General features: G+C 39.2%; 1 protein-coding gene across 1 annotated transcript in view; it reads right to left on the bottom strand.

Moving 5' to 3' along the window:
* The window catches only part of PRTG (protogenin), a 90,512-nt gene that overhangs the window by 26,665 nt on the left and 40,772 nt on the right, over positions 1-23,075 (bottom strand). The window contains 4 exon segments of the mRNA XM_055793827.1: positions 15,389-15,577; positions 16,735-17,040; positions 18,096-18,260; positions 22,184-22,431. Coding sequence (XP_055649802.1) covers positions 15,389-15,577; positions 16,735-17,040; positions 18,096-18,260; positions 22,184-22,431 — 908 coding nt within the window.

Here is a 23,075-nt window from a genome sequence, read left to right as displayed (position 1 = left end):
GTTTCATTGCAAAAACATCTGTGGTCTGGTGACACTTCTCAGATCTCATGCTTTAGGAGCTGTGCTGTTGCAAGCATGACTGCAAGATGCAAGTTTCAGGCAGGGCAACTAACAGTCAGTCTGGCTCTCTCCTCCTTGAGAGGGCAACGAGGAACCGCACTAAATTGCTAGAGGGAAAACAAGTCAGTTGTGACAGGAAAACAAATAAAAATATATGCCGGTAGAAACCACCACTATATTTTTCTTAAGGCAAATATTGGCTGCATGGCCTATATCCAGCTGCATCTATAATTAGGGCCCAGACTTCAGTGGGACATTCTGTTATTGCAGGTGTCGGGGGCCATGTGTGCTCCCGTTGACACAGCGCTCCCCTTTATTTGGGGGAGCTAGGCAGATAGGCATCCACCTACGTGCCACGTCCCTGGGCTTGTTGGCACGCACAGCGGTGGGAGCGCTTGACTATCATCATACAGACACTTTGCAGAGGTAAATACCGCAACTGCTTAATGAAGCTCAAAATTTGGCACTCATCTCTTGAGTACAGGCTGGAGGGGCAAGTTAACCTGGAAGGCTAACAAGTTTTATAGTGGATGTGCTACACTGACACGTTTGCCACAGACTGCCAGTTAGCCTGATACATATTTACTACCTTTAACATGACAACTCTCATACTTCATTTGCTGAAGTTAAATCCAGATGCAATTAAAAAGCTTGTAATACAAGGCTGGCATCAAGCTTCCTTCGCATGCTTCTTCTAATGCAAAGTATTCATTGAAAACTCAGCATACAATGCTACACATTTTCCAGTTACACAGGTTAATAAACCAGGAAGCAAGGAAGACAGCTAATAGTACTTACAAAGAGTTCAACGCAAATGCCTTTGTTCAGCAGGTGGCTTCACCTGAAGTGTGGTGGCATGAGGACACAGGTCTCCTCAGCCACGAAACGCACTGCAGTATCTCCCCATACATCAGCATGTCTGTTATCTTTCCCTGTCTTCTCAGATGCCTCATTCTCTACAGCCTCTCTGACTGGTTGCCTATCTTTGACATTTAGCAAGGGTATTCATTGTAATTACATTTCGACTACGCTGAACTACCTCCCTAGTGGTTTGGTGCAGCAGTGTTATTTTTAGCCTTTACGTTTTCATACAGCACATCCCGGACTTCTAAAACATGCCCTGAAGAAAATTTCCATTTGTCAAGATAATAAAAGTATCCAGGAAGCTACAACATCCTTGGCTCCAATGTGCGCTGCTGTTATATTCAATGGCACACTGGCATTATGAGTTTTGTGGCAGGAATTTGCACAGAAACGTTTATTAAAAGAACACAATAAGTGACAGCTTGTCACCAGGCAACGAAGCCTGACAGACTACATATGTATGTTCTTTCTTGAATGCTTTCGGTGAGCTTACATTTGGTACAAATACCCATCTAGAAGGCTAGGAGAATTAGCTTCTCTGTAAAAATTATACTAACTTTTCATCTCTGCACTGATTCCACTTAAAACTGTATTTCAATGGCATCTTGTGTTCATCTCTTTCCAGGCCAGGCGCTGCTCTTCTAGGATAACTCACCAGAAGGATTACTCTTGTCTGTATTAGTGGCAGCAGCTGTGTAAGTTAATGCTGTTGTTGCTTTTAGTTAACTAGATGTTAATGGTTTATTTGAAGACTATTCAATTAAGACCAAATCTCTGGAACAGTATTCTTGAAAGCACCATAGACAGATCCTGCAAGTAGTGTAAAAGGGGTCAACCTGTGCAATCTGAATTTGGACCAAATATTCTCAGTGGCTCAAACTCTTTGCTCACAATAATTTCTGAACTGTGTTCTGAATACTAATACTCTTCTACAAAAATGTTGTTGAAAGTCCATACAAAGAAGCATCTAAACAAGAAGAGGAACCTGAAACATTCCAGGCTTCCTGAAACTTCTGACAATCTTTTGCTCTTCTGGCTGACATCACAACACCTACTACTTCTTTTATACTTTGTGGTGTTTTGTAAAGACAGAAGTGTATTTTTGGAAATGGCTTACAACATGTTTTTAATGTAAATACTACCTACTACAGGTAAATACTACTGTACTTTAAAGGATGCTCAGAATAGCACAGAACAACAGTAACAGCATGGAAAAGTAAATTACAACTTTGCAGAATCTGGAATAGAATTTCACAGATCAGGTCCCTTTTTCCAAGAATGCTTTTTATATGTGTAAAATATTTTCCGTAATTATATATATGGGAATTTGGTCTAGCTTAATTTTTTCCTTCAAAATGTTCTTTTTAAAAACTTTTTAAAATAAACTAAATCACTTCTCATGTAAGGCAATGCTGTTGTCGTCAAAATGCTTGACCACAGGCCAGTTGCAATTTAAATCTTTCACCATACCTGCCGTGTTTTCAATTAGTCTTGTGAAGAACAAGCATTGAATACATGTCAAACATTGTATTAACTAACTGAAAGGTACACAGTAAAAGACTAGGAGATGACTTATAATCAAGGTTATTTTTGTTATCTTTCCTAATGCATTCAAGATTTAAATCCAAGCTATATTACTGTCTTGATTGAAAAGGGAGAATAAAATTATCTTGATGTAATTCCTCTGCATATGAAGTTTATACAACACTTAGAAAATGGAAAACAGTCTGACTGATTGATTACTTAGGTAAAATAAACACACAGCTACTTAACTCTTAGCTAGCTATCTTCCTTTGTACAATTAAAAGGGTTTGCCATCATTAATTTAGTTTTACAAATGCTGAGTTCAGCCTGCAGTTTGATGAGCATTTTAAACCAGCATTAGCCAACACTGCTGCTGAAAGAAGCCAGCCTGCTTCCCCTCACCCTTCAGCCACTCTCTCTGCCACAACCTTCCTATGCAGAGTTATTTTTCATGCAGGCCAACCTCCCACCCTGTCCCTATGCAACCACACAGCCGTTCATGCAAGCACAGAGACCATCAGCACAGGCAGGTACACGAAGACGTGGGGCGCTTTGTTCCAGAAGCACCAGCTTTTGCTACTTTATGGTGCTCCGAGTTGCACTTTGACGGACTGTGAGAGCTAAGTGACATCCCAAGGCAACAGAGCGAGCCACTGGCAGACCCACCTTGCTCTTCCCAGCTGTGGACAGGTGGTTAGGACACAATACAGCCACCCTAAGTCTGTTCCATCTCATGCAGCCTGGTGAAATCGTGAACCTCAAACCTATCCCCACAAAAAACTTCAGTGACAGAATAGCTGTGTCTTTTTATTTTTTTTATTTTTACTTTTAAAATTATTTAATATATATATCCATCTATTACTGTTACTTATATACATATATAAAATAAAAATAATTCATTTATTTAAATTAAATAAAAATTTATTTTATTTATAAAAGACATTTCCCTCAAGGGGGAGCTGTTATCTAATAGACTGCAGGACTGGAAATCTGGAAATTTACAGCTCAGTTCTGTCACTGATTTCAGGGATATCATATCACACTCGGTTTAAACCATCAGCGCCTGAGCAACTCTACAGAAGCAGCCCTTCTCTTCCTTGTGTTTCAGGTACCCGGTTTGTAAGATGGGATGACAACACTCATCCATCTGTGAAACTCATTGGAATGGCTACAAAGTGCTGGAAGAGCACAGCATGTGTTATTAGCAGAAATAACAAAGAAAAGTGGAAATAGGAGTAACTGCCTAAAGTGGATTTTTGTCACACACACGCCAGGCAGGAAGCTTCAACTGCCTTGCGTGGGGGCACACAGGACAACGCAGGCTCTGGGGTACCACTGGGGAGACTCCTCCCGGCATCAGCAAGGAGGAAGATGACCCTTCAGAGGCAGATCTCCCAACAGGGAGGCTCAGGGGAAAGAGGAAGGTGTAGGCACTGCTGGGCCAGCCAGAGTGTCCTGGACTCGTGCCTGCACTCTGAATCATGCTAAGCAATTTGCATTTCTGTCCTACAGCTTGACTGCGCTCTGGTGCTTTTCTGCAGCTGCTTTACCGGGTTATGGGAAGCATGGCCTGGCTCTCATTTCTGAAGGAGAGACATGGTTATCACTGCACATATGACAGGGCTCTTCCAACCACAGCCCATGCACACCTGCCTGCTCTGCTTGGACAACATACAAAGACTTAATACATCCAAGCCACCCCATGAATAAAGTTTTCCAGCACAAATAACTGGTAAGGAGTGCTATACCTATGGGTCTTCCAAGGCAAGGGGTTATTACTGAGGCAACAAGGACTGATGGGAAACTAAGAGAAATTGGATAAAGGCAGGTAAGAAGCAGTAAGGTGGCAGCCAAAATACACAAGAAGAGGAAAAAAGGATAGGTTAGGCCAACATTAATAATTATCATGAATATAAAAATTAATACCAAGAACTGATATACTAAGAGGTATGCTTCTGATGGAGAAGTGTTGTACTAGACTAAGACAAAAAGGATCAGGAAGCCAGAAGATATCCTATTTTTCTCCCAACAGCTTCTATATACACATGTAAATACAGACACACAGACACAGAGCTAGGCAACAGGCTGTGAGCACATCCCTCCCCACGCCGTAAACATACAACGGAGAAAGCGAGGAACTGATGGGTAAATGAACATAAGGCACAGCAGTGCAACACCTATCCATCTGCCTCTCTTCCCCCATGTACACCATCCTACCCTACTGCTTCCAAGCATCTCCAGTTCAATTGCTTCAAAAAAAGCCCTGGGACCACATTTTCAAGATATATTTGCATATAATATTTTACGTCTCCTTTGTCTGACTATAGAAATGTGTCAGTTGCACAAGAGACAAGCATGCACAACTGGACGCATGCACACAACAGGCAGAAAACTCAAGTCTCTAAATGATCTACCAAACAAGATAAAGAACGTATTTCCCTGTCCCAGCTTCTACAAACATGTGCAGTAAAAAGCATTTCTGTTTTGTAATGACAACCAGCTTGACACAGGGTAAAATATTCAGCTACAATAATGGTCAAAATACTGTGAAAGTGAATATAAATGCTGAAATACACTTTTTACGCAGAACATTTCTATGCAACTTTTTTCCCAGGTGCAAAAAAACAGGGTTGGAAGAGAAGTTTCACAGCAAGGGCTGCTTCTTCCAACACAATGTTGTTTTTTCCCTGCTTCCTACATGCTCTCCCTTCATTTGCCACAAAAGTATGACTCCAGTCAGCCTGAAGAAAAAACAACAGAAAAAATTAGCTTCTCCACAGTTGTATCTTTTCCCAAAATAGAAAAATGCTTGTTGGCAATAATGCCTTCATGGCAAATACATAACCAGGGTGTTACTCAAGGCAGGAAAGCTACCAGAAGACATACCAGCTTAGCTTTAGGACTGCATTTACTTATCACTAACACTGAATTTGCAAAGAGCCCCTGCTATTAGCTTTCCCATACAACTATCACAAGTGGTAACATGACCCCAAAAAAGTTAATGGAAAAAAAACCTCAGGAAAAATTAAGTTAACATTTTGATCACAACATCCGGATTGTTGTTTAACAAAGGAAGAAAATAATAATTACAAAAAAACACGGGAAAAAAAATTAAGAAATGTAACTAGCCCTGTACAGCAAATGTTTTCTTCTGTCCACTCTGAAGTCTCTTTCATGTGCTAATGGTGGCATTTTTTTAAACTCTTCCCCTTTGACTTATTCAGACCTTTAAGGACCTCACACATCTAATGGTTCCTCACATTCACCAAGAACAATCAAGAGAGGTCTGGGGGTTGACATGCAGTATGATTAATGGACAATGTTGATTTAATTTCCTATAACAGGAGTTTTCTCTAAGCTTTCTCCAAGGAGCAGTTTCTTTGCAATCCAAGACTTAAGTATTTTACTAATGAAGCCCAATAAATAGCAAATTAAATAATGCTGTCTCCCAGAGACAAATCCTCTCATTTGGGGGGGGGGGGGGGGGGGGGGGGCAGAAGAAGAAAAAAAAAAGAACCACCGTATTTAAAGTTCTGTTTAAATTTAAAAAGGGTTGTAGAGCAAGAATGCACATAGTTGTTGGGGGTTTATTTTGTTTGGTTTGGTTTATTTTGTTGTTTTGTTTAAGAAATTTGAGCAATTATCTGGTCATTCCTGCCGTTGTTAACTGCTTGCTTTTTTTTCTCTTTTAACAGGGGAACAACACTTAACTTTCCACTTCCGAGAAAATCAGTCTTTATTTATTGGTCACTTTTACATTGTATACTATTACATATTCATTGTAATACTTAGAAATATTTCAAAAGCAACTTTGAGGGTTATTATTTTAAATAATTTACAACTTTGTTGATGTAAGGAGTGATCAATATGTCCTTTTCATGAAGCAAATTTTAACCTTCAGCTCCAGCAAACGAACAATGAAACACTATTTGCATACATCCTAACTGTTACTCAATCAACATGACACAATTTCCCAACTGAATTCCCACACAGGCTTAGCTTTAAATGGTGGAATTTCTACCCTGAGAACACAGAGCAGCAGACAGCATTTCCTGCAAGATTCTAATCGCTTTCCCACCATGGAAAATTCTACCTTTAAATGCTTTGAAGACAACACATTTTGCTTCACCATAGGCTGGCAAGTTACCTTGCCGGAGTGCAAAAAATTTCCCAATTTCCCCCTCCTATTTCCAAGGCTTTGCAGCACCCTTGATTCCAGTTCTTAGAGTTGTGACACAATTACTCTGATATCCTGAGAAAAATAACTGCATCCAACTCAGTTACGGGGACAGCTGATAAACAGACTCTCAAAACAAGGCAACAAACCTCCAAGCTACTGTAGTGGGCACATGGAACAATCTCTCCTTTTGCCTTAGTCAAGCCTGCATCTCTACATTTTTACCTTTAAAATTGCTACAAGGCATTGCCCCATGAAATAATGAAGCTTCCCTTATCCTGACAGCTCCCCCCATCTCTTTAGAGAGTGAGGCTTAACTGGTCTTAGCACTCAGTTTTGTTTTTTGAAGTACAGTACGTTCAATCTTTATTCTGCACTTGAGTATCTCCTCCCTCACCACGTCCTTCCCCTTCAAAGAGCCACTAGCTTGGGGAGTAAAAATGAATTAGTGCAAAAGTCAAGGCATGTTTAAATGAGGATGTCAGGCCTATTTTCCCAGATAAATGGGTTCAAACTGGAACAGTTCAGAGAGCGTGTTCAAGGAGTTACATAAAAATACATTAGGCAATCCTGCTGACACACAATCTACCTGTTTCTGAAAGATCTTAACTGTCTGAAAGCAAGAATGCATCTCTCTGACCCAAGATTAAGTGCTTACCATGTAGACAAATTAATACTTTTCCATGAGCTTTAGAGCCATTTCATGACTCTGCAGTTAATTAAAAAAAAAACTTAAGAGATTTCACATAGTAATTGTCATATGTAACATTTTAATCAACACCAAATCCAGTTATGCTGCTAACACAGATGTTAGCGATTTCAGTATTCCAGCGCCTACTGAGGTTGATTACTGGCTAAATCAGTAACCTATTGAGAGGCTTGATGATATAATTTAAAATTGACAAATGCATTAAACAATAATTACAGATTTCCTTTACAAATGAACTGTATGAAAATAACATTTACTTTCAGACACCAAAAACATGGGCAGAAGTAACTGTGATGTGGTTTAAAAAAAAAAAAATTGATAAATCCAATTTCTTTAATAGAGGCAAACTTAAATGCTGTCAGAACACACGACAAAGTGATTTTTTTTTTATAAGAACAAAAATTAAAGTGAAAATATGTAATTATGATACAAATCTGCAACACTGCACAGTGCAAGAGAAATAACAGCCAAATGACACAGGAAGGTAGGCACTACATTTTTACAGATGGGCACTTGAACTGCATAATAAGCACGGAGCATTAGTGCTGAGTTAACTGGCCTCTCCTCAGAACCAGCTGATATTTATCTGGGATTCCCACTCAGTCCTGCGTAAGAAGGCTTAAATAAAGCTGAACCAAAGACACACTTGTAACGAATGCCATGCCAATAAGCTCCAACAAAGGGCCACACACTTAAAACACTAGTTTCAGTTTTGCTTGGTAAGAATTTGATTTTACAATCTGAGGGAATTAATTTTTCCTCTCAACAGAGCAGTGTAGCGTTTTTCTTCCATAAGGGAGACATGAACAAAGTGGGTGCGTCCACAGCTCAGTTTGGCTGGTCACCTCATGCCAGTGTATTTGGGCTGTGCAACCTCCTGCTATTCCCCACTCGCTTGTCCCGGTACACATCAAGCTGCACATGGACCAGCAAGTATAAAATCAGAAATGGTGCACAAGGCTGACGTTGGATTCCTTCCCTGCCTCTGCCAGCCAACGTAGTTCTTGCACAAGCAAGAACAGTAAACCTGACTCTAAAAGGAGCTCTCTGCTACAAACTACCTAGAGAAATTACTGCTCTGAATTACATCTGAAATTACATCTGAAACCAAACATGATGTGACAGTTTGTAAATTCCAACAACAAAACAGAACCAAAATCAGTTTGATCTCTATTTACACTTACAGCCTGTAAAATGCAATATGGTTCCTTATAAAAAAGAGGTAAAAGCTTATCAAAGCAGCACTTGCTTTGATATTTTGCAGGTAAAAAAAAGTTACAGTGTAATAAAGCCCCCTCCCTTCTCTATTTTAATCAATAAGGGGTTTCTCCTCCTCCCTTTCTAAACCCTGAAAGGGAAAAAACCCCAAGATACGCAGATATGCCACGTCTGCGTTCAGAAGACAGGCTCATTTACAGTGGTGACAGGTCTGCCTTTCATGAATATGAAGTAAGGAATGTGTATCTGTTTATTGACATGTATTAGAAGTGCACTATCATACCACGACTGGGCAAGAGCTTGGGTTTGGCAGTACAAATATACACAGACTGCCATGCCTGTGCAGAAGAAAGAGGTCACAGTTAGCCGAGGAAGAGGGTGCTTTTAAACATGCCCAGTCTACTTCTAGGGCTTTTGGGTTTAGTACTGTGCAATACGACCAATTCCTCCTCCCCTCTCCCAGCAAATCCCTTATGTTTTAGCTGATAAGTAGTAGTAGCAAGCCTGTTACACACAATCAGGAGAATTGACAGATAAGAGGTTTAGTTTAAGGGTATAATCAGCGTGAGTAAACATTAGACTGACCCAGCTGTAAACAGTGGAAATAAATGATAATATTTGTCCTGGTCACCTACTGAGCTATTAGACACTTTTCACTATGTAATCATGTAAATATAATGGCTACAGTATATACAGCATACAGTGCGATCATCTGGTTTTCCAAGCAAGAAAACTGAGCTTTTAGTTGATCTTTATTAAGAGCTAAAATAATTTCTGTTTTGTTTTGGGTTTTTTCTTAAACAGAGCTGTAGTTTGTTCAAATCGACACTTCATTAACTGTGAATGTCTGACCTGATATAAAATACATCAAGCAGAAATAAAGTATATCTGTTATACTAGATTATATTTTATTGCATGCCATTCGAGAACAGTTAGCTATGAAATGAAAAAAAATTTGAATGTTGAGGGAGTAAGACCTGTGTTTCTTTCACATCATTTAATGAAATTGTAGGAATGCCTGGCTCCTTGAATTTGTATGGGAATCCCAAACTAAGTTTCCATGGTAACTCATAACGAAAAAGCAGTACCAATTCCCACATACACGATTTTGGATATCCCAGAATTTTCAGATACATGTATGCGAGACTACATTTTGACACCAACAAAAGCTAGGATAAAACTGAAATGACAGCCCTAGCTATCAGAAAGAACTACATTAACACATGTCATGCTCTTACAGTATTTCTTCTCTGTATTACAGCATTTGCAGTTCTTAATGAGAAAGATGTCATCAAAGCTGTCAAAGATGTCATTAATTTTTTAAAATTTACATTTTTCTAGCACATCTACTTACAATATGGTGCAAACGAAACCACTATGTCATATCTGACCATCACACCAACGGCTTTACAAAACTTTGTAAGTACTTTTACAGAATTATTAGAAGTGACACTTGGGAGACATGCATCAGGCAGTTTAATTGGAGAAATCCTTTGCAGTGACTCTTCTTACACACCTTTATTCAATTTCTATAGACCGCAGAATCACCTTGTCAGCTTTGCTGCCCTGGACTGAAGCTTAGCTATAATCACGGTTTTAACGTACTATAAATAGATCCAAGGGAAATTAAACAACTGAAGGCCAAGTCTCTAGGGGAATGCTAAGTGTAGTAGGTAGGTAGCTAATTCTTCACCACAAGTCCCCTTTTCAGAGGAGAGTGCCATGCAGGGTCACAAAATGTGTCTTTGTGTTATTTAGACTTTGACAAATTCTCCACTTGGAAAAAAATGTGTCCAACTCAAGGAGGGCAGAGAATTTTTCCCTTATTTCTCCTCTCTACAACTGGAAAAAAGTAGGACACAGAAGAGCTTTCAGGCAGGGAAGTTTTTCTGATTAAGACCAAATTTTTTGGAGTAAATTGCACAAATGAGTCTGACAGAATCTCATTATTTTTCCAGAACTAGACTGAGGCAGGGGAAAATGCCACCAGGGAATGTAAACTGGAGTATCAGGAGTAGCAGCAAGGGGTTGCAATGCCCTTCACGGTAAAGAGCTTAGATGACTCCAGACAGCATAGAAGCAGCCTCCCAGAGCGAGCTTGCAGTCTCTCCAAGCCTCAGGGGAACCACCAACCTATTTTATTTTATTTTATTTAAAAAAAAAAAAAAAAAAGTAGATCCACGCCATTTCATGGCCATCAATCACTTCCCTGCAGCCTGCAGGCGCCCCAAGCCCCGGGGAGCCAGCAGTGCTCCTGGGGGCTCCAGCACCCAGCGCAGGATGCTCCACTCCTGGGGAGGGGCCTTGGGCAGGGAAAGGCCCAGGTATGTGGGCTCCCACACTCAAGGCCACGTTTTCCCCAAAGCTAACAGACCAGTTTTTCCATCCCCTAAGGTGTCTGCCTGAAAACGGTTATTTACTGCGATATCATCTTGTAGGCAACAAACAAAAGAGCACCGAAGAGGCCCCCATCTCTGCCACAAGCTGCTTGTCTCAGGGTTTCGTGTGCATTTAGTTATTAGCCTTGTCACCAAAGTGCAACTTTCTGGAATCCACACTGTAACTACCATCACTCAAGCTGGTACAGCTCCCAGACAGCGATACGCAAGAATGAGCTAGCAGAGTGAATTCTTGCTTTCCTCCCTCCCTCCAAGTGTAGAAGGCATTAACAGCACATGAACATGCTACATTCCCCCATCACCAGTGGCACCTATTTAATTAATTACTACATGACACTAACTGAAAAATACAAAAAAAAGTTCAGAGGGAGACTTCTAGGCAGCTTGAAGAACAGTGTTCTTGCGTTACAGCATCAGAACTGATCTTGCTTTCTTGAGTTTGTTAACCAAGAATTTGATTTTATTCTCCCTAGATGTAGATTCCAGGATGAGATTCCTAGGAGTATGACAACCTAGTTATGAAGATTTCCTGGCTCCAATAAACCAGGTAAGCTTAAAATGGGTTCTTCTGAGTCACTGCCCTTCTTGTACAGGCTCTACTTTCCTACCAGTCATATGGCTGCCAACACAGTGAGCCGTGAGCCGAGGCAAACAGTCCCCCTAGCACAGTACTGAGTACCAGCAACACTGAGGCAGAAATGCATATGCACATGCTTAAAATACTCTGAAAAAAATCATTTGAAGACACGTAAAGGGGAAGATGAGCTTCTCTGGACACTCTCTTTAACTTCCAAGCTTTGCCAATCCGTCCTCTGTTGCACAGCGAGAAGGTTCCCAAACAAACACTTCCACCACCAGAACTCACTTCAGCTTCTGAACACATATATTCTGAAATATTACAGAAACAGAACCTGTACCGGCAGACTCATCAGGTCTCACAATGAAAGACTTTCTGTCAGAGAAAGCTTTCTAGAGCAGGAGGAAGCAAAGGAGGAATTAAAAATACAGGCAAAAATGCATGGTATGCACCCAAGGGTCTGCTCCTGTAGCAAATTCAAGTAATAATGGAATTTTACACTAGACTAGGAAATGGCCTGCTATTGAAAAATAAATGCCAAGACCTTTAACACAAACAAATGTCTATGTGAAACTGTGGATATTTATTTTGACAATGGCAGCCCTGACTCTGATCAGATCATTTAATTCTATTTACATGGTGACTAGCATGCTAAATAATCCAGTTTAAAAATACACAGAAGTAACTGCGCAGACCTACACTGGAGTAAGAGAGGTCAGTTCTCAGAAAAACAAGGTAGCAAGCAACAAGAGATTAAAACGTACATCATATATTCATATTGCTGTATTTAATGTTCCATCATGGTAACTTATTTTACACTAGCATTGCTGATTCTGCTCTACCTATCATACTTGTCCCTCCCTAAAGAGCCCTGTAGACACATGCAAATAATTTACAGTACTTATATCAATGCTATCAAAAATCAATGTAATCAACAGTGTTTATAATATCAATGCTAATGTACCCTTTGATTAGAGAATATTATGAATTCTGATTTTGTGATGCGCTTCAATTGCCAAGGAATAAGTGAACAATCTTCTTTAAATCCACAGATTTTACACAATCAGCAGTTGTACCAACACCTGCAGGAAGTTCCATGAAGAGATGTATTGACAGGCTCCAAATGTCACTAGAAGTCTATCTGCAGTTTATTAACTTTGCAAGAGAACAGGGAACAGTAAAGCAGCCTTAGGTCATGACGAACTAAGACACGAAGAGGCAGTGTTTGGAAGCCACATAACTCTGTGGCAACAGATAATGCATGAGAAACTACTCCATCTTTGCCACTGGGAAGCACCTAATACTATTACCATATTCTTCCAAATCAGGAAGAACCTTTTCTTTTGATCATATTATCCATCATATATGAAACCAAAAATCTTAACACACCGCTTTCCCCTTCAGGTTTCTCACTTGCAGTATTCTACTAATTCCTGTAGCTCATAATGAAGACATTTATTTTAAAGAGGCTGTCAATAAATCAGTAGTTTAGTGTCCTCAGGAGAGGCAGATGGATGACAGAACATTAGTCCTCAAAGCCTCTGTCCAGTTCATGAAGATTCAGTTTACCGTAGTCGTGGAACTTACAGCAGCAGCTTGCCTTGTTTTATCTCAAATTCTACCAGGTAGGACCACTTCCTAATAAGTAATAGTTTAAATTTGAAATGCATAAATAAAATAACCTGGTCCAAATGATTTAGGTTGTTCAAAAGAAATAAAATTTAGGAAAAAAGCAAAAATGGAAATCAGTCCCTTCTTAATACATGGATGTTGCTGAAGTCTTTGTGGGTTTATATACTGCATATAATTTCCTATGCTATATATATTTCTCCACAATATTCTCTGCTACATTCTCCACAAGTGCAGCTGCCACAGGCAAAAAAAGGTTGGTTGTATACAATTTTTGAAGAAATAATTTAGTGTACATAAGTATTCTAAACAGACAGCTTCTCAATGGGCAAAGACAGGTACTGTCACTATGAGAAGTCTGTGTGAACTTCCCAAGCTTCAACATATGTAATCATCTCAGCAGTGGAAAATCATGACCTAATCAAATTTCCCATGCCAACTCAGTCTTTTGTAGCTGTAGCAATGAACACCTTTTTCTGTAAATGCCACAAAGCAAACCAAAATATGAAACCACCAAAGAAACTTACACAGGAAGACTTCCCGTATTTGATATGTACCTCAAATAAATCAACACATCCCATTAAAAATATTTTTTTAAAAAAGATGACTTCTACTGAAGTTATTTGAAAAAATACTCTTCAGTGGATCTAACCTACAGCAGCATAAATTACTCATATGTGAAAAATATAAATTATGGTCATCAAATCATATGGGATGTATCATGTTTTGGTCATCATATTTAGATACTTAGAATCATGGTAAGGAATAAACACTCAAGACATCACATACACCACGCCTGAATGGTTAACTCAAGCACATGAAATCTTCCATGCCCACACTTCTTGTAATTCAGTTAACTGTGACCATGTGAAAGCTGTCATTTCCCAAACTTAACTTTGCTTTTGTTTTCTTTTCTGTCTACACACTTACTGCAAAGAAAAACTAGTAAAAACACACAGAGACTATACATTCTAAGCTAATTCTGTAAAATAATATTTAATCTGAGGAGTATTAGTGTACTGAGAAAATCCATATGATGTGGATCACACAGTTAATAAGTTTGCATGTGTCTGAAATTACTGCTTTGTAACTGCATAATGAGAAGACCAAAAAAAAAAGCATTTATGTCCTAGGGCACACAGACACCACATCCTTTCAACCCACTGCTCTTTTGTCTCCCAGCTCTGTTAAACAGTCAGCTGCTGCCAGATGCTCTAGCTAGAAATGGTCACAGATGGTCAGTTGTCCAGTTAACAGACAAGACTGCTCTCCTCAAATCTCCCCTAAAATAGTATCTCAACTGTATACAGCAGATGAGAATATCTGAGCATGGTCAAGAGGCCATCTGACCTAGTTAAGCCTGCAGGTCAATTTTGATAATTTAGTCAAAATTAATTCTCCACACTGCCCTTAAGTAAACCATCTCAGCACACTTCAAACACTGTGTCAAGTCCTATATCACTTCTTCTGATTACATTATAGATCACATCTTTTTATGAAATAAATTCTCAGTTATGTATGTAAACAGAAGCACCTTCTACCTAGGGATGATACCAACACATCTGTGCTAATACTCATTGCAAGAATTACAGGAGGACACAGAGTCAGGTAATCAATGGAAAGAATACAATGGGACGCAGCAAGCTCTGCGCCCTAATCCTTGTGCTCAGTCCTGCAAATATTTGCCAGTGCTCCTTAAAAATACTAAGAGGATAGTAACACACACAAGCACTACTTGCTAGTATGGTGAGCAAGCAGCGCTTGTTGTGCAGTATAGCTGTTACAAAGGCTACAAATAACAGAAATGGGCGAGAAATGCCAGAGAAATATCTCTGGTATTTTGTATTAATCTTCCACTATTACTAGATCAGGCATAAATACATAAAAACTGGGGAAAAAAAAGTGTATTAAACTGAATATTAAAAAGACATGTAATTTACTATCAGTGTTTACTAACTCTAAGTTCAGTATCTTGTGATAAATAGCTGGGTGTCCTTCTTCCAACTTACACAAGATTTACAAGATCTGGTTATCTAAGTGTTGTGCAACAGATATTTTGGAAGAGGATTATTCCATCAGCAGCACAACTCCAGCTTGCAAAGCTTATGGCTGGGAAAATGGATGGCCAACCCTAATGTTGTTGCCTTACAGGTCTAATGATTTAAGCAGTCTAAGATGGCCTCTGACTTTTCTGTCTTCCAGAAGAGTTAAGAAATATTTTATATACTCACCTAAACCACTGACAGTATACTCAAGATCACTGGCATCCAGCAGAATTGGTCCATTCTCCTGCTGGCCTTCTTCTTTGTAATACAGCTTGTACCCTTGAATAGCTGCAGTGTCCTCAGAGTCCTGCTGCCACTGTACTGTAATGGTTGTACAGTTCATCGGCTCCAAACGCAGCTCAGGAGACTTTGGTGCTGGTTTTAGAGAAATACATGTAATACTCTTATATTCTAGAAACAACTGATGTTCATGCAAAAATTTGGGTGCCCATCAGTCCAAAGTTCACTCAAGAGTGATTCTAGCACATATGCATTACTCACGCAAAGCTAATCTAGCAACTTGATTTAGGATAAATCAGAATTTTTTAATTCTGCATCTTAATTAATTAACTAACGGTAGTGATTTTCAAAGAGAAACGAAAACACTTCAAAGATAGTTATAAAATTACCTGCTGTTTTAAAGTGAGCCAAAACAAATATGATTAACAATAAAAGCACACTTCACCAAGTGCTAATAATTCACTATAGTAGTCAAAACTCAATAAAATCCAAAGTGGATGGATGTGGACTACAGCTAAGAAATGTAGTTACAAATTCAAACCTACATGTTATTCAAGCTATTCATGCGAAGTTGCATGCTCTTCTCCATGACATTACTAAATAATAATGTAATCCCAAGGCTGATTATAAGAACCTAAACGAGACTTCAAATACCAAGTCAACTGGCACATTCAAAGCAAACATGCATTTTGTTTGTAATACAGACATACATGCATCAACTCAGATCCTTTAAGCACCTGTACACACTGCTAATGTGTAATGTCCTAGTTTGCAGAAAGGTGTTTTACACTGAACAACAATAGGGTTTAGGGCTGTTAGACTATTTTTTAAATTCAAATTATATAGAACAGAAGAAAACTGTGTTACCATTGGAAAAGAGTCTACAAGCTAAAACATTTGAGCAGCTCACAAACACAAATTAAAGTTTCCTGCCACCATGTCAAATTATGTGAACATCAACATGTGGAAACAATCAAAGATTGACACCAAAACAACGTATCACCTTTTCCTTCTCCTGTCACATATAAGGTCTTTCATAAGATAGATTAGTTCCTCTTCAACTTTTGATCCTGAAACTATGTATTAACTGCATTTATTAAATGAATCAGAAGGTTTTACAGATTATGCACAGAATCATGGTTAGAACACTATTTTCTAGATCACCAGAGCAAGAACATGTAATGAGAAAACCTATTTCACATCCCTGCACCACCTGTCAGAAAAAATTGTCACCTTCAGATGAGGCCTGCAGTTGACCCCATCTCTAGGCTGCCGGCAACATTAAGAATTACCTTTCACACTCGTAGCTTTGGGAGTCCGGTGGGAAGTCCACAAAGATGCTTCTCCCCAGCCAATCCTTGTTGCAGCAGTGATACGAACCAAGTACACACTGTCAGGCCTCAGACCTTCAAGGAGGTACTCATCTGAAGTCCCTGGAAGCTCCAAGACTTGAATTTTTGTCTCTGTGCTGAGGCGGAAAGACAGACGGTACAGGACCACCTGACCTCTCCTGTATTTGGCCGGAATTGGCAGCCAAGAGATGAGAATGTCTGTAGGACTTCTGCTTGTCAAACTAATTTCAGGAGCTCTCAAGGGAACTAAAAAAGAAAAGACAAAGCTTTTGAGCTCAAGGAAAGAGAGACAGAAAATTCTCAGCTGACAACTTAGCCTACAATGAGGTGTCAGTAACGTAAGAGCAAATAATCCAAGAAGTTTTATGGATTCTTGTTTATTTTCAGGATAACTTGACACTGCTTATACTTCTCACCTTCTGCATGCAGTATAGCCTTAGCAAGCTCCTTTCTGTAAGGCCCTCAACATTTTCTCCTCTTATTGCTGCCAGCAGCAATCAAAGGCAATCAGCACCTTACTGTTCCGACAGACTGACTGTCAAGGTTAGATGCAGCAGCTTAAACCCAGAGCCTAGACTGCAACCTGTACTGTTGAAGACCCAGTGTGTTTTTAATTCCACCGACCATGTAATGAGGGTAGTAACTCCTGGCAAAGAGAAAGACAGACAACTGGACTGGCAATGTTCCACACTGCCAAAGCTTAACCCTGTCAGAATTTATTAATCAGTTCTAATGAACTATACTAAATAGTCTGTTGTTGCCATGACATTCAGATTAGTTAAATCACTGCACAGAAATAAGTCAGTAGAGACTTTTATGAAATTCTATTCTACTAACAAGCACAAAGACAAAAAAAAAAAAGAAAAGAAAAAAACCGCACCAAACAAAAGCCTTTTTTTTTTTTATAGCCAATTTTCATTTCACATTTTCCTCCAAAATTTGCAGAAGATGCAGTGGGTATGCAGTTTGATTCACGTTTCAGATGCCTGAGAGACAGTCATAAAGACTAAATCGTACACTATCATCAAATTCTCAACACTGAGGAAGTTCTTAAAGATCTAGAATAGTTATTTACATGATTTAATGAAAAAAGACACCATGTAATATACAATGTTGCCCTGTCAGAATGTTATTTTATTCTCACTGCTCTCGTTAGCCGGCTAGTGTTACATTGTGCGTATTCAGAAACCACACTGATGTCAATGGAAATTTGGGATCTTCAAGAGCTGTTAGCACCAGCTTGCACATTCCTGTTCAGTGCAAATAAAAATATTCATCTACATCAGTGGAATTTGTCTTACCATCTTCAAGGGTGTGCTGAGTCACATGATCCGACATCTGACTGGCTCCCAGAGGCATATAAGCGACAATATAGAAGGTGTAGTTGCTGGCTGGTTCCAAGTCATCAATAATATAATGGGTTGTATCATTTCCAATGACCACTTGGTACTCTTCGTTATTTAAACCTGGCATAAAACAATGGTTAGAGAAACGAAAACTCCTGACAATGCCTAAACATCATGACATCTTTGCTTTAAGATCTTACAAAGTTATTTCATGCTCTTCCCCAACCTACCTCTATTTTTTCCACTCAGTATACTAAGTGAAAGTTCTTTTATGCACAGAAGTAACTGTGTCTTGCTGTGGTGTAGATTGTGGTGTTCCAGGATTTTCCTGAATTAGGGATGCTGAATGTAATTCTAAACCCTATTTAGAATTAATCACAACAAACTGTGCCGAATGTACAGTAACACAACAGACAACCTCTAATAGCCTTATCATTCATACCGAGCTTCTAAATCTATTTGTTTAGAGTCAGGGAGGTTTTTTCAAAACCTATTTACAGAACCTTTCTATAGCAGACTGAGAGGAATGCGAGGGCTCCACTCCACCAAAAACAAAACAAACACCCCCCAAAAAAAAGAAACAAACAGAAAGAATTTATTCAGCAAAAGGATCTCATTTTAGCCCTGCAAATTCTATTACATTTGATTGACACGTTTTTTTCTTTAGTTTGGAGAAAGGCCAATAAGAACAGACGAGAATGAGCTTCAAAAATGCTCGGCTCCTTAGCGAGTTGTTAAAAAAAAAAAAGGGGGGGGGGGGGAATTCTCAGCAATTCACATTAAAATACGCATAGCAATGCATGCAGCAGTCCTTGTCTTTGTTGGGCTTTATTCCTATAGAGGAAGGCTATAAAGTGGAATAAGCATGGTGAAAGCTGCTGTGTTAATGAACAATTCACACCAAGTGCATGTCAACTTAATCAAAACTCTGTAAGAGCCAGCTCCTCCTCTTCACAACTGATTTTATAAACAAAAAAGAAGGCAAATTCCACCATTAAGTTTTCCCACATTTATGAATTAACTTGATAGCATTTTAATTAGACAAGATTACGAGCATCTCACAACAGACTAGTTAATGGCTTGTTAATTAGGAATTGCAAGGCACGATTTCTGACCTGCTAAACAAGATCCTTGAGCTCAAATTAAAAGGACTTGTTCTCTCATTGAATGGATTGCTAGGCCTCATGCAGAGGCCCTAATGAAACAGCCATAATAGAGAACAAGGCTGGCCTTCCACCACAATCAGTGTTCCCTTTGTGCCTTTTCTAAATCACTAACAAGGAATTAACACACTCCAACATGCATGCTCATCAGACCCTTATTCTTCTTGCTACTGTGACCCCGATTTGAATGTAAAATATTCTGCTTAAAGAAACAAAAAATCACAAAAACCCACCTGTTAGTTTCTTCAACTAACTCGATTAAAACACTAACTTTTCTTTTTTCTTTTTCTTTTTTTTGTAAAGTAGGGAAGAGGACCTGAACCTGTTTTTACAGTGAAACATCAGAATACTCAAGTTGTGAAATTAAACAATGAGTGATAGTATCTTTTGTATTCAAAGTACTAGCTACCACATTGTGAGGTCTACAGAAAAAATAACTTCACAAAACTGCATATGATTAGCGTATTATCCAGCTTTCCTTTCTGTTTAAGGTTTATGGAATCATTAGCACGACTTAGGAGACTTAGCAAGCACTGTTTTTCTTTAGGAATAAAATGTTCTTTACTCACATTGACAAATGTGGTTCCTAACTAAAACAAGAGGGCAATACATGAACGTAAATGTATTAAGTAAAAAGTTACACATGAGAAGCTTAAAGCAAGGAAGGTATACTTCTAGTTAAGTCAGATACATCAGAGATAATTTTTAATCTTCATTAGGGTCTGAAACAGTGTGTGAGGGCAGACTGGGGAAAGGCAGGTTGAAAGGAATAATGAAAGCAATAAACTCATACAAACTATTTACATTAATGCATAATTATCCAGAATTCTTACAGAGTAAATAAGGTGTTGACGTCAAAAGCCTATGTTAGCACCTCTACGTACCTGGAATAGTGTGAATGTCATCAAACGATTTTCCTTAATATTTAATTTACTTTTCTTTAAATATAGTTGCTTCTAAATTTACATTAGAGAGATGGCTGATGCGATACTTTCTACAAAGGCATTTTCTAGGTTTTTAATAACGCCTCTGACACATGGGACACATCCTCAGAAAGATTTACCAACTATCACCTAGAACACAATTATTTTTACCAAAGTGCAGTCCACTAGCTATTGAAGCTCAACATTTTTTCTACAAAATGAGACAAAAGTGGTTCTATGCCCTCATGCAGATCTTCATGTACTACCCAATCATGCTACCAAGGAAAAAACGCATGCAGATCACCTACACTTTGATTCCTACCACTGTAATTACTCAACACAGCCCTCCCCATTTTCCCTGCTGTGGATTTCTTTACTAATGCAAAAGGATGCACAACAGCATTATATTAAGCAAACATCACGAACCAGTCTAGAAAGATGAAAAAATGAGCATCTGAGAAAGCAATTTCAAGTAAATCTGAGTTTTTTGTTTGTTTGGAGTTTGTTTTGGTTTTAAACCAATCTCATTTCACAAGATAGAGCCTTTGGATAAGCAAGCAAACAAAGCAGGGATTGCAAAACAATTTTGCAGAAAACACATTTCAGAAGATACCTCCTTTCACTACTGTGCAAGAGTATTTCCTGCACAAATACACACTTCCCTAAGGACAGTTTTCCAGTTTTCTTTGAAGTAATCGGGTCTCTGCTCTCCACACTGGCACCGGACATACAATTACCCAGATAACTTATCTAGCGTGACTTTATTCATATTAGCTTTAAGAGGGGGTTGTGAGCACAATACCTCAGTGACTGAAAGTGTAGGGGGTAATTTCCCGCACCTCTTGTCCTCATTATCTTTTAAAACTCTTTCCTTCCTTTCTTCAGACAAAATTCTCTTGTGTCCTGAAATATCCCATTTGCAAAAGCAAAAGCACTATTCCTGCATCAGTATTAGAGTAATTAAGCTGTCCTTCCTGTCCTCTGCCTCTGCTTAGCAGATGGCAGACTGGTATTCCACACAGAGCTGAGCATCTGCAGCCCTGTCCCTGAATAAACCACTTACTGAATAGAAATGGAAAACAAAATCACTCCTAGAAAACAGAGCTGCATCGCAACTTGGTTTAAGCCATGCAGCTAATAAATTTTCAAGTCGTTTGGCAATCACATCTCCTGCTTATGAAAAATGCCTGTTTTCCACCACCTTAAAGATCACATTAACAAAGCAATTACACAGTACTAAGGGTTTTTTAAAGGTCTAGTTACTCATTTTTATTCCAACTATCCATTCCCTTTTATATAGGAATTTATGTATTGTTTCAGAGACAAGGATAAACCCATTCGTGGCTATTTCAGCATATTTTAGAGTTTGAGTATACTTTTCTTATTACAGGAGATCAAGGGGTGAAAGAAAAACGGATTTTACCATTCAGCCAGTATTTGTTCTAGAAGAAGATTGGCTTAATTACAATGAAGTATCAATTATTCTACTCCAAAATACATGCAAGCCAGTAAAGTCACAACAATTTGGGGATCTGGACAAGAGTTGTCTCTGGTGAAAAGTCCAACTCTGTAAGCCTCCAGGATTCTGTTGTATGTCCATCCTTCCCTGCGAAGCACACATGTGGAATTGAGCAGGCAGAAGCTCCTGCTGAGGACAGGGGGAACCCAGACAGCAGTATGGAGGCCCCAGGTTTTAAAGTCCATTCCTAACTTCAAAATCTGCTCACTGGCACAATCAGACAAGGGTGTGTTGGAAGAACACTCAGTCCCACAAATGAGATGATGTGGCAAAAGCATTTTTCCCCAAGCGTGCCTGTTTTTTACAACATGCATTTATATGCTGGTATGCTCCAATGCAGCCCTGGTTATGAACCATTCAAATTCAACAGTCTTTCAAGGACATTCAAGTTCTTACCACATACAAGTACTTAAATAGTATTTAAATCAAACTGCTTACCTTCTGCTTTCATGTAATGCACAGAGTATGCAATCACTTTGTCTGAATTATACAGTGGCCTCTCCCACGCCAGCAGGATTGCCGAGCTTGACATCGTTTCAGCGTGGACATTGTAAGGTGCACTGGGTCTGTCTTCTGACATAACTACAGTAAGCCTGGCCCTGGAGAGAATAGAGCCCTGGCTATTCTCTGCCATGCACTGATAAATGGCATCGTCTTCAGGGATGATCTGGTTAATCACCAATTTACTGAATCCAAAAGGAAGAAAAAGGGGGAAAAAAGCTCACATCTTGGATAAACATAGCTCTAATAATGCAACAACAGTGTTCAAAAAACATGTAGATGTGGTGCTTGGAGTCATGGTTTAGTGGTGGACTTGGCAGTCCTGGGTTAACGGTTGGACTCGATGATCTTAAAGGTCTCTTCCAACCTAAATGACTCTATGATTCTATCATCCATGAGTTTAGCATAATTGCCATATGTGCCACAAACTCTTCTGTTAGAAGTGGATGTGCAGCTGTGAAACTTAGCAACTTGAAGTGTTCCTCAAAACCTGCCACGTTTACGTTTATGCCTGCAAAGCCAGGCACAGTGAAAACAAACCTGTAAATCTATTCCCCATGTGCAAAAAGCAGAGCCTTAGGGTTGTAATTCCTTAACCAACTCTTTATATGAGCTCCTCACTCCACAGAAGTAGTGAAATAGAACCTCAAACAACTAGCACAATCCTGGTCTCTGCTACACTGCTGTAAACCTAGAGCAACTCTGTGGTGAAAGCCTTCAGTTCCCCCCCCAGGTAAGGCAGTGATCACAAAGGCTTTGCTGAGGATGTTAGGTATTGACTAATCTGCATTCCTTCTGCCAAGGAAACGTCCAGAACCACATTTCATGT

The sequence above is a fragment of the Falco peregrinus genome, chromosome 1 (assembly GCF_023634155.1).
Source record: "Falco peregrinus isolate bFalPer1 chromosome 1, bFalPer1.pri, whole genome shotgun sequence".
Classification (NCBI taxonomy): Eukaryota; Metazoa; Chordata; class Aves; order Falconiformes; family Falconidae; genus Falco; species Falco peregrinus.
This window is presented reverse-complemented; position numbering and strand designations above follow the sequence as displayed.